This window comes from Heterodontus francisci, chromosome 11 (assembly GCF_036365525.1).
Source record: "Heterodontus francisci isolate sHetFra1 chromosome 11, sHetFra1.hap1, whole genome shotgun sequence".
NCBI classification, from domain to species: Eukaryota; Metazoa; Chordata; class Chondrichthyes; order Heterodontiformes; family Heterodontidae; genus Heterodontus; species Heterodontus francisci.
In genome coordinates this window covers 91,864,375-91,877,640 of record NC_090381.1, presented here as the reverse complement: position 1 = coordinate 91,877,640, position 13,266 = coordinate 91,864,375, and the positions used below count along the sequence as shown (strand labels likewise).

Genomic DNA, 13,266 nt, shown 5'->3' with positions numbered 1-13,266 from the left:
GCAATTTTAAGTTGACCACAGAGAGTGGTGAGAATGTGGAACTCATTGCAACGTGGAGTGGCCGAAGCAGATAGTGTTGACACATCTAAGGGGAAGTTTGCTGCATATAAGAGGGAGAGGCAAATAGAGGGATATGGGAAGGGGTAATTAGAGATTGAGGAAACTTGTGTGGAGTATAAACACCAGCATAGACCAGTTGGACTGAATGGTCTATTTCTGGGCTGTCGATTCTGCGTAATCTATACTGAAAAAAGTTTTTGATAACGTGCTTGATGTGACATAAAGTGGGAATAATGGAAAGCAAGTATTGAAATAATCAATTGTTAGTCAACTAGGTACAGTGCATATGTTCAATTGGAAGGGTTAATGAGGACACTCGAACTTTGATGTCAGACTTATGTAAACTGGATACTACTCTATTGCTCAGACGCCAATTTTACTGCTTGAAAATGTTTGGTTGATTGACCATTGAATAGTTCCTCTCCTCTATTCTCTGCTAAATATTCCAGTGGTTGCTATGCAGTGTCAGCCTGTAGGGATACTGGGGTAGATTTTCAACTTGCCACCCAGGCATAAAACTGACATTGCACGTTACAGAAGCTACCCGATCTTCATTTACATTGACACAACTAGCCACAGCTCTTTGAATAAGTGGGTTGATCGTAATATTTATATAAAGCAAGCACAAAGAAGATACTCCAAAAATAGTAGAAGGCAATAACTGATTGCGAATTGCTATGGAACAATTATTTCTGAAGAGAAACTTGAAAAGGCTGAAAAGCAATTACAAGGTTCAAGGATACCCAAAATTGTCAGACAAAAGCTTGAGAGCTATATGTGGACCTCAATGTTGCTTTTACAGCTTAGCCAATCTCCCATGGACTGTTTTCTTTATAAAATAATATACTGAAAAAACTTTTTTCATGTCCTGCTGATTTAAAAAAAATATTTAATTACTTACCATTTCTGGAAATTTCTGACATGTCATTTCTTGTGTGTGTGCTGTGTCAATTATTATCAGCAAATGATGTTACAATGTTTGTGGCTTAAGCAAATTCAAACCAACTGCACCATGAGACTTATCATAGGATTTTACAAGATTTTGCTCCAAATTCCAAATGATCATTTTCCACTGAAATCTTTTCTGTCACATAACATTAGCACCTACTATAACTTCGCCTTCTGCCAATCAGTGTCTGCCAAAGTGTATGGGTGAATTCAGGTGATGATATCAAGAAACAAAAAACTCTCACTGTAAAGACATCTAAACATCTACTCTCAAAACCCCTCAGGGACAGTAGATAAAATATGCAGTAAAATGTTTAGTGTGACTGAATTAATCACATTGCATCTTTGTTACTTTTACTGACGTTTATGGCATCACTCCTCACAATTTCATGCATTTATAATTGGGTTTGGGTTTATGAATAAGGCAAATTCTATTTTACTAAATAGGATTACCAGATTTCCTGAGATTTTTACCAATGTTTTGGGGGAAGAGAGGGCCAACTCTGAAACTCCATTTGTTTTTTTGTGAAAACCATAGACTAGTAGTATTGGTTACAGGATGTAATATAATCATGGGAATACTGTTCGTTGCATAGTTCCCTCAGAAGTCACTCCATTTTTGCCAGCCTGAACACTGTTCTTGAAAAATCTTTCTTTCCATAGAAGAACTTTGACGGATAGCCCATCATGATGAATTAATCGCAGAGATTTTCAGTGCTCCCAATGCCTTTTGTGAAATGTTCTTAGTTTTAATAAAGATAATGTACACGAAATGTGATATGATCACAAAAGAACAGACAAACAGCAAAATGACTAAGAAACAACGATAAAGAAGATCGACTGCACGAAAAGATGTACAAGTTAGCAACAAAACATCACAACACTGCTAGTCTTTATGACGACACAGCTAAGAAAAAATGTACACCAGCAAGGACAGATTGGAGACTTTTTTTTATCAGATTTGTTCCTTTCAAAGACACACAAATCTGCTAAAACACACAAAACAATGAAGAAGTCAGAAAAGTCTATATAGCTATGTATGTAGAGTACATCTCATTCACAGTCAGATATTACAGGATGAAAAGTTTTTTTCTTTTAGTTAAAAAAGAAAGACTGAAAGATGAGCCACAAACAGAGACTGTCCTGCCTTTTGGAAACCTGCTACTGCCAATGACTGACACAGAGGGAGACGGCGACAAGCTGGTAATAAAATGGAGGACAGACATGTGACAACGTTTTTTGGCATGTTGAACCGTGAGGTCATTCTGGACTGGCTAGCGATGGTACCTGGCTCTGTTGCAACTCGCTGGATTGCCTGAGAGGAGTGATTGATGGAAGAGGCACACCTGAAGTAGAAGCAGATCGGCCCAGTTTGCAGCTTGCCTTTGTCTCTGTGGAAGTAAAACTGAGTTAGAAAAGAGGTGAAAGCAAAATACTGCGGATGCTGGAAATCTGAAATTAAAACAAAAGATGCTACAAATACTCAGCAGGTCTGGCAGCATCTGTGGAGACAGAAGCAGAGTTAACATTTCAGGTCAGTGACTTTTCATCAGAACTGGCAAAGGTTATAAATGTAATAGGTTTTAAGCAAATAAAGTGGGGGTGGGGCAAAAGATAACAAAAAGGATGGTGTTGATAGGATATGGTCACAAAGAATAACTGATCAGAAGGTCATGGAGCAAAGGCAAAGGGTGAGTTAATGGTGCAGTGAAAGACAAAGTGTTAGTGCAGAGAGGGTGTGAAATGACCGAATAATGAATAGCTCTGGCCAAAAGCCCAAACATGAAAAAAATAGTGGGAAGGCACATGGTAAAAAAATGAGTGATGAAACAAACTAAAATAAAATAAAAAATAAAAAATAAAAAAAATTCAAGGCATGACTGGCCCCCCTTTTTTATTTTTATTTTTTTTTATTTTTATTTTTTATTTTATTTTAGTTTGGTTCCTCATTCATTTTGTTTTACTATGTTCCTGCCCACTTTTTTTCATGTTTGTGCTTTTGGCCAGGGCTGTTCATTATTTGGTCATTTAACACCCTCTCTGCACTAACGTTTGTCTTTCACTTGACCATTAACACACCTTTTGCCTTTGCTCCATGAGCTTCTGGTCAGTTATTCTTTGTGACCCTCTGTCTTATCAACACCTCCCCTTTTGTTATCGTTTGCCCCGCCCCCACTTTATTTGCTTAAAACCTATTACATTTCTAACCTTTGCCAGTTCTGATGAAAAGTCACAGACCTGAAATGTTAACTCGCTTCTCTCTCCACAGATGCTGCCAGACCTGCTGAGTATTTCCAACATTTTTGGTTTTTATTTTAGAAAAGAAGTAGATGTTCACGTCTATGGAAAATAAAGCCATCAGTATGAAAATAAAGCCATAGTTAACCCTATATCTTGGCTTTGCATAAAAGGGTAGAATGATTCTGAAAGAACTATTTTAACTGTTAACACACTTCCTTTAGCCAGAATTTACCATTGGTGACATAATTGTATGAATGCTTCACGCATTCTTATGACCTTCTCTATTGATGGGGAGTTAACCTATTTACTCTAATACCTCCAATAAAATAGCAGACATAGGAATGTCATTCAAGTACATTAAGCATTTATTTGCTAATATCACCGTAAATAATTCCTAACTTTATGTCCAGCTTTTAAAAGAAGTTAATGGGCCAATGACTTACTAAAATAGCACAGAAAGCGATTTAAAGCATGCACAACTTCCAAGATTAAAAATATAAGGCTGAGTAATTTTTACCCCAGCATGTTATAAATATTGATACTAGAAGTCTTGTAAAGTTAAGTGAGGTACTTTCACTAAAACCCCTCCAACCTGGTAGGAATCATTCATTAACTGGTCCACACCCAAAGTAACACCAGATCTTCAATTATTGATCCTGACACAAAGACTAAAAGTATTCCTTTCCCTGTGTTGCTATCTCTCACTTGGTGTACATTCCCAAAAAAACAGAATTCAGCCAAAATACATGAAGGGATTCCTCAAGAGTAAACTTTCTGATTCTGGTCTCTGTTAAAACTTCCAGTTTTTGCATTCAGTATGGGTGGAAAACTGGTGGTTGCAGTTAGTAGTTTTCTGCCCCAGTCAAGTTGAAAGTTACACTCTCCCTTTCCACAGAAAAGACAATCAAACAGAAAATCACTGAAGAGTCATCAAATTGAGAAAGCTCAGTGCCAACTGGATGATGCTCTGCAGTTCAGCAGTTTTGATGCTGTAGAAAATTGGTTGGCAAATTCTCAGAGCCAACTGGCAAGTAGGGCCTGCTGGAGGAAGGGGTGGGGAGTGGGGAAGATGTGGAACTAGTTGGGGGAATCCTAGGGAGAATGGAGGACAGTGGGCTAGAAGATGTTTGTGGGCCAGGAAGAGCATAAAAGTATCACAAAATTTGGCATATATTGTGTGTGGTTGGATTCAATAACATAGAAGTTCAAGGCTGGGCCAACTTGGCAACCACTGGATGTTCCGTCCCTGTCCTGAAACCTATCAGAAGGCCTGAATTAAGTATGCAGCAAATTTCTTTGAATGTCTTTTTCGCGAAGCATACGTCATAAAGACAGATTTAAACAGGTAGGTATTCATTGATCTGTAGACATAGGTGGTTAATTCAGGGGAGATGCAGCAAGATTACCTCCTGTAAATGCACTTCCCTTTCATATTTACTCAAATCCTTTTCTTTCTCCTCCAAAGCCAACAAGTAGAAAGATAAACCCAATGGATAATATATTTTAGTAATGCTGGTTGAGGGATGAATATTGACTAGGATACCAGGAGAATACTCCTGTTCTTCTTCAAATAGTACCTTGGGATCTTTTGCATCCACCCAAAATGGCAGGCAGGGCATTTTGTTTAACGTGTCATCCAAAAGCTGCTATCTCCGGCTGTGCATCACTCCCCCAGTATTGCATTGAAGTGTAGGCCTCAAGTCTCTGGAATGGGGGCTTGAAACACAGCTGATTGACTTAGAGGGGAGAGTGCTACTACTGAACCAAGGATGACGCTGTAGAATAAATGCAGGTACACCTGGTGAAATCAGATGTACCTCAACAAGATGGGTAGATGTGGGGCTCCCCTGGGGTCTTGGCCAGGATTTGGGCCTAAACGGACGGAAAAAATGACACAGGGAGCCACTGGAGCACTTTTCTCCCATTTCTGGGTGGGAACCTGACAAGTCTCTCCCCTGACTTGGAAAAGCTGACTACTCCTGTCTCCTCACTCTGACCCTGTGAGGTTTGGTGAAATCAACGGCGGAAGCCATGAGTGGGCTGATGCTGACACTGATGTGCCGATATTCACGCCCCACCCACCCTTTCCCCCCACCACCCGATTCTCAAGGTCACAATGTCTTCCTACCTAGAATGCATCAGACAAACAAGAGGCAATGGCTGCCAGCTATCCAGCAATATCTTTATGTTGTAGGACAATTTCACAGTGTAATGCTTTAATGAATGAAAAAGCATGTGACTGTGAACTGAGACCTCTGACTGGCACCCCTAAGTTCCCAATATGAGCTTCTGCTGCACAAAGCTCTGCATTTGTGCTAACTTATAAAAGTTGCCTTCGGATGACATAGGATTGTCCCATTGTGTATGCTTCCTTTCTCTAAATCTACTACCACTGTTTATTGCTGGAAGTCTTATAAATAGCAACACCAGGAACAAGAAACCTCCAAGTTCCATGACAATATTTCTTTCAATGCTTTTTTAAAAAAAAAGTTTTTCTCAGCCTTTCTTATAAAAATTGGTAATTCATTTGAGATCATCAGAGAGAGAGATGCTTTTGGCAGCTCAGACAGAAGCTCCATAGAAGGTCAGCAATAAAGCCCTACATGAAGTTTAGTATTCAGCGAACTTGCTGTAACTGCTTTAAATTCTACAGTGTGCTATTGCTTCTATTCTCTTATCCTTTTACTGTTCAATAATCTGCTTGTCTGTTTATAGCCCAAGCCATAGTTTAGTTATTGTACCACCTTCTGAAACCCAGCAAGCCAATGTACTGTAACAAGAGTTTTCTGTTGGATCCAAGGACGCTCTATAAATTATTTCGATATCAGCCAGGTCAAGGCTCACAATGGGCCATAGGGCAAGAACTCGTCCTTAGAAGTGATCTGAGATGCTGAACCCAGAAAATATCTGAAGTAAAACCCTCAAAAAAGTAACATCATCCTTGAACACGATTTTCCAGAATATTCTATTGGAAGTCAATTTGGGTTGAGATCAACTTTAGAGCAGCAAATTTTGTAAATTTATTATTTAAAATACATTAAAGTATGAAGCCGGCAAAAAAATTTAAGCAGTTCTGAGATCACTCTATTTAAATCTATATTCTGGTTAGCACAGGGTTCGACAATCAGTTACCTTGCTGCATCGTGTCTGAGTTGCTATACCCTGCTAACAGAGTCGGGCTAACTGAGGACCTTCCCATTCGACTGGACACCGTTGTTGATGGCCCAGGGTTTCCATCCCATTCCTGAGATTTGATTGGTTCTCCTGAAGCACCATGAGCCCCTTTCTCTTTGCCTTCTGCCTTTGGCACCAGTTCAGTGCTGAAGCTCCGTCCCTTTAGATCCTCCCCTGGTTCTGTAAAAAAAAACAACGAATTATCTGAGCTCTCAAAGCCTGAGACAATGCCCACATTAGAGATAGGGATCTTAAGTGACTTTGCTAGAGGTATGCATGAGTCGTGATAACCTTCAGTACTGCACGCCCGAATGGTCATGCTGATGTGAGCCAAGTCAAAATCTTCAATTTTGTCTCCAGTACTCTGCAGCCTGGAACCTAATGTTCTCCAGCTCATATTTTAGAAGATTGCTGCAAGACTAAAAGCAGGTGATTTTCTTTCTTTGGGGGAGGAGAAGAGAGGTTAAACAAAATTTTACTATTCAGGCTTCTGTTTGAATGTGAAGGCATGTGTCGACATCTGCATATTAGACCAGGGATTAACACATTTCATTCAAACCCCCACTGTTTTAAAGTTGGTATACATATAATTGAATTATTCATACATCTGCATAAAAATGAATAATTTGCAACAGAGATATAGCTGTAATAGGAAGCAGTACAATCCTAACTGAAAAGTTGGTCAATAAAGTACTATTTGTACTTGTCCCTGCAATGGATATATATTCAGTTTCTGAACTGCAATTGTTCCAAATTGAGTAATATGGGTCCCATCAGGGACTGAGATCACATTTTATCCACGTGGAGAGATCCCAGTGGATACTGGAACAGAGCACTCAATGCAAATCATAACCTCCAGTCAAATGCAATTTGTATTATTGAATTTGTCATTGAAAGGATGACATCACCACAGCCTCTTATATCTTCAGGCAAGTTACTTTTAAATATTCTGAAAGGGATATTGTCAGCCTTTGGAACTCAGTTTAGCAATATCCAACACAATTGCAAAAATGATCTGCATTCCAAAAACCGCCTAGGACACATTCTTCAGCTCTCCTTATAGGACTTACTTTAGCAGAATTTAATTTAACATGCCTATCCATTTCAATTATGAATTCATCAGCACAGATTTGATATTCAGGGCTTAGGAATTTGTTCTGCTGTTTCTTCTTGTGGCAAGTATGATGGGACTATATAATGGACCTTATCCAGTTCTCAAATGTGGCGTGATTTCACTCCTGTATTGATCTTCAGCATCATATGTAGAAATATTTTTAACATACAAGAAGGACACTTGTAATACCAGTCATCTTTAAAACAAACACTATCTACCTGTTTTACATACTGGCCTTGGTGTCAACCTCAAGGTACCCGTACAGTACACACAATGTTAAATTGGACACTTCAGTCCAGTTTGGTATCTTGTAACTTTTGTATGGAAGGGTGGTGAAGAGTAAAGCACTGTGAGCTATTTCCTGGCTCAACTTTTGAGTTGTTCAACTGATGTGTTTGCCTTTTTGATCCCTGTCAACAACTTTTGGTCAATGAGAGTATGATTGAATAGTAAGCTTCCAAAGTTTGTGAACTTTTTCATAACCTTCAGAATTAAATTAATGGTAACAGATAATAAAAACAGAAAGTGCTGGAATTACTCAGCAGGTCAGGCAGCATCTGTGGAGAGAGAAGCAGAGTTAATGTTTCAAGTCTGTGATCTTTCAGATTCGTACAAGGAGCACAGAAAGTTAGCATGCAGGTACAGTAAGCAATTAGGAAGATAGATGGAACGCTGGTCTTTATTGCAAGGGATTTGGAGTACATGAACAAGGACGTTTCGCTACAATTGTATAGGGCTTTGCTGAGAGCACACCTGGAGTACTGTGCGCAGTTTTGACCTCTCGAGTAACTTCGACTCAGTGTTGATGATCTTGAGTCCGAGCTTCGGACACTGCGATGCATCAGGGACAAAGAAAACTACCTGGACACTTTGTTCCAGGAGGCAGTCATACCCCTTAGGCTGGGTACTTCAGACTTGGTCTGTGGTCAGGGACAGGAGGGTGTGACTATGAGTGGGTCAGGTATGGGGATCCAGAAGGTTGCAATGGAGGACCATGTGGGTACCAACAACATAGGTAGGACTGAGAAAGAGGTTCTGCTGAGGGAGTATGAGCTGCTAGGGACTAAAGTAAAAAGCAGAACCACAAAGATAATAATCTCTGGATTACTACCTGAGCCACAAGCAAATTGGCATAGGCTCAAAGATTGGTGTGGGAGAAATGGGTTTTGATTCATGGGGCACTGGAGTCAGTACTGGGGAAAGAGGGAGCTGTACCATTGGGATGGCCTTCACCTGAATTGCACTGCAACCAGTGTCCTGATGAATCGTATAACTCGGGCTGCACAGAGATCTTTAAGCTAAATAGTGGGCGGGAGGATTCAGGTGAGGAGAAATTTAGAAAGTTAAAGAGAAAGGACAAGGCAATAGTGCAAGGTATCAATACAGATAGAAACATTGAAAATAGGAGCAGGAGTAGGCCATTCGGCCCTTTGAGCCTGCTCCGCCATTCAAAAAAGATCATGGCTGATCGTCTAATTCAGTACCCTGTTCCAGCTTTCTCCCCATATCTCTTGATCCCTTTGGCATTAAGAAATATATCTATCTCCTTCTTGAATATATTTAATGACTTGGCCTCCACTGCCTTCTGCAGTAGAGAATTCCACAGGTTCACCACCCTCTGAATGAAGAAATTTCACCTCATCTTGGTTCTAAATGGCATACCCCGTATCCTGAGACTGTGACCCCTGGTTCTGGACTCCCCAGCCTCCCTGCATCTAGCCTGTCTAGCCTTGTTAGAATTTTGTAGGTTTCTCTGAGATCCCCTTTCATTCTTCTAAACTCTAGTGAATATAGGCCTAGTCGACCCAATCTCTCCTCATACATCAATCCTGCCATCCCAGGAATCAGCCTAGTAAATCTTCTTGACGCTCCCTCCATGGCAAGAACATCCTCCCTCAGATAAAGAAAGCAAAACTGCACACAATACTCCAGATGTGGCCTCACCAAGGCCCTGTATAACTGCAGTAAGACATCCTTGCTCCTGTACTCAAATCCTCTTGCAATGAAGGCCAACATACCATTCACCTTCCTAACTGCTTGCTGCATCTGAATGCTTGTTTTCAGTGATGGTGTACAAGGACACCCAGGTCTTGTTGCACCTCCCCCTTTCCCAAGCTATCACCATTCAGATAATAATCTGCCTTTCTGTTTTTACAGCCAAAGTGGATAACCTCACATTTATCCACATTATACCGCATCTGCCATGCATTAGCCCACTCACCCAACTTGTTCAAATCACATTGGAGCCTCTTTGCATCCGCCTCACAGCTCACATTCCCCCCCCTCCCCCACCCCAACCCCGCCCCCAGCTTTGTGTCATCTGCAAACTAGGAAATGTTACATTTAGTTCCCTCACCCAAGTCATTAATATATATTGTGAATAGCTGGGGCCCAAGCACTGATCCCTGTGGTACCCCAGTAGTTACTGCCTGAAACCTGGAAAAGGGCCCATTTATTCCTACTCTCTGTTTCCTGTCTGTCAACCAATTCTCAATCCATGCCAGTATGTTACCCCCAATCCCATGTGCTTTAATTTTGTACACTAACCTCTTATGTGGGACCTTATCAAAAGCCTTCTGAAAATCCAAATACACCACATCCATTGGTTCTCCCTTATCTATTTTACTAGTTACATCCTCAAAAAACTCCAGTAGATTTGTTAAGCATGATTTCCCTTTCATAAACCCATGCTGACTTTGTCCAATCCCGTTTAGGCTTTCCAGGTGTTCTGCTATCACATCCATTATAATCGACTCTAGCATTTTCCCCACTACTGATGTAAGGCTAACTGGTCTGTAATTTCCTGTTTTTTCTCTCCCTCCTTTTTCAAATAGTAGGGTTACATTTGCCACCCTCCAATCTGTAAGAACTGCTCCAGAGTCTCTAGAATTTTGGAAGATGACCACCAATGCATCCACTATTTCCAGGGCCACTTCCTTTAGTATTCTGGGATGTAGATTATCAGGCCCTGAGGATTTGTCAGCCTTTAACCCCACTCATTTTCCTAGCACTATTTTTTTTACTAAACTGATATCCTTCTGTTCTTCCCTCTCATATTAGACCCCTGGTTCCCTAAGATTTCTGGGAGGTTATTTGTGTCCTCCTTTCTGAAGACAGAACCAAAGTATGTTTTTAATTGTTCTGCATGTCTTTATTCCCCATTAAAATTTCCCCCGTTTCTGACTGTAAGAGACCTACATTTGTCTTCACTAACCTTTTTCTCTTTATATATTTATAGAAGCTTTTACAATCAGTTTTTATGTTCCCCGCAAATTTACTCTCATACTCTATTTTCCCCCGCTTAATCAACCTCTTTGTCCTCCTTTGCTCAATTCTAAACTGCTCCCAATCCTCAGACATGCTGCTTTTTCTGGCAATTTTATATGCCTCCTCTTTGGATCTAATACTATCCCTAATTTCTTTTGTAAGCCACGGTTGAGCCACCTTTCCGGTTTTATTTTTGCACCAGACTGGAATGAATAATTGTTGTAATTCATGCCCACGTTCTTTAAATATTATCCATTGCCTATCCACCATCAACCCTTTTAGTAAAGATCTCCAAACTACCATAGCCAACTCACGCCTCATACTTTCGTAGTTTCCTTTATTTAGATTCAGGACCCTAGTTTCGGATTCAACTATTTCACTCTCCATCTTAATGAAGAATTCTATCATGTTATGGTCGCTCCTCCCCAAGGGACCCTGCGCAACAAGACTGTTAATTAATCCTTTCTCATTGCACAATACCCAGTCTAGGAAAGCCTGTTCTCTAGTTAGTTCCTCAATGTATTGGTCTAAAAAACTGTCACATACACACTCCAGGAAATCCTCCTCCACAGTATTATTGCTAATTTGATTTGGCCAATCAATATGTTGATTAAAGTCACCAATGATTACAGTTGTACCCTTATTGCAAGCGTCTCTAATTACCTGTTTAATGCCATCCCTTACATCTCCACTACTGTTTGGGGGCCTATAGACAACCCCCACCAACGTTTTCTGCCCCTTGGTGTTTCTTAGCGCCACTCATACAGATTCTACATCATGATTTTCCGAGCCAATATTCTTCCTCACTATTGCATTGATTTCCTCCCTTACTAACAATGCTACCCCACCTCCTTTCCCTTTTTGCCTGTCCTTCCTAAATATTGAATACCCCTGGATGTTCAGTTCCCATCCTTGGTCATCCTGCAGCCATGTCTCCGTAATCGCAACTATATCATAAATGTTTATATCTATTTGCGCTGTTAACTAATCGACCTTATTGCGAATGCTCCGTGCATTAAGACACAATGCCTTTAGACTTGTCTTTTTAACATTGTTAGTCATCTTAGCTTTATATTGCACTATGGCCCCATTTGTTTCTTGCCCTTGTTTTCTCTGCCTTCCACTTTTTCTTCTTACCTTTCTGCCTTTCATTTCTATCCTTGTTTCCCTGTCCTCTGTCTCCCTGCTCAGATTCCCATCCCCTGCCATTCTAGTTTAAACCCTCCCCGACAGCACTAGCAAATACCACCTACCACCTCCCCCCCCCCCCCCCCCCACTGACCAAATTGATCCTGGTCCTGCCCAGATGCAACCCGTCCACCTTGTACTGATCCCACCTTCCCCAGAACCCGCCCCAATATCCCAGGAATCTGAATCCCGCCCCCCACACCATTTCTCCAGTCAACTATTCATCTGATATATCCTGCTATTTTTGTTCTTGCTAGCACATGGCAGTGGTGGTAATCCTGATATTATTACCTTTGAGGTACTACTTTTTAATTTACATCCTATCTCCCTATATTCAGCTTATAGGACCTCATCCCTTTCTTTACCTATGTCGTCGGTACCGATATGTATCACGACAACTGGCTGCTCACCCTCCCCCCTCAGAATGCCCTGCAGCCGCTCAGAGACATTCTTGACCCTCGCACGAGGGAGGCAACGTATCATCCTGGAGTCTCTTTTGCGACCGCAGAAATGCCTGTTCCCCTTATGATTGAATCCCCTATCACTATAGCCCTGCTACTCTTCTTCCTTCCCTCCGGTGCAGCAGAGCCACCCATGGTGCCATGAACTTGGCTCTTGCTGCTTTCCCCTGAGACATCTCCCCCAACAGTATCCAAAGTGGTATATCTGTTAGAGAGGGGGATGGCCACAGGGGACTCCTGCACTACCTGCCTTCCACTTTCTGCCTTTGCAGCATTTGCCTAGAGTGTGACCACCTCAGTAAACGTGCTATCCACGATCTCAACATCGCAGATGCTCCACAGTGAATCCACCTGCAGCTCCAGCTCCGTAATGCGGGTAGCCAGTGGCTGCACACAGACACACTTCCTGCACACATGGTCCTCAGGGACACTGGAAGCGTCCCTGATTTCCCACATAGCACAGGAGGAGCATATCACGGGTGTGAGCTTTCCTACCATAACTTACCTTTAGATTACTTAGTTACTTCCTTTAATTAAAAAATACTAATTATGCTAGGGGCTTGTTCTACTCCAAACACTACCCATACAATCTAAAGTCCTTACCTGTACTTTTGAAGCTACTGATAAATCCTACTAAAAATCAATACAGTTCACTAGTTAAAATAAACCTTACTCAAGAAAAAAGCTACTCACTTGTTCTTTATTATTAAGCTATTTACACACGCAGCTAACACTGATGTACTAACTCAGCTATTCCCTAACGGCAGTTACTCACCAACCAATCACCTTGCAGCTTTCCTGTGATGTCACTGC

General features: G+C 41.1%; 1 protein-coding gene across 1 annotated transcript in view; it reads right to left on the bottom strand.

The window, feature by feature from the left end:
• Positions 1–13,266, bottom strand: part of nyap2a (neuronal tyrosine-phosphorylated phosphoinositide-3-kinase adaptor 2a) — a 165,951-nt gene that overhangs the window by 23,290 nt on the left and 129,395 nt on the right. The window contains 2 exon segments of the mRNA XM_068041516.1: positions 2,284–2,413; positions 6,411–6,603. Of these exon segments, the coding sequence (XP_067897617.1) occupies positions 2,284–2,413; positions 6,411–6,603 (323 nt within the window).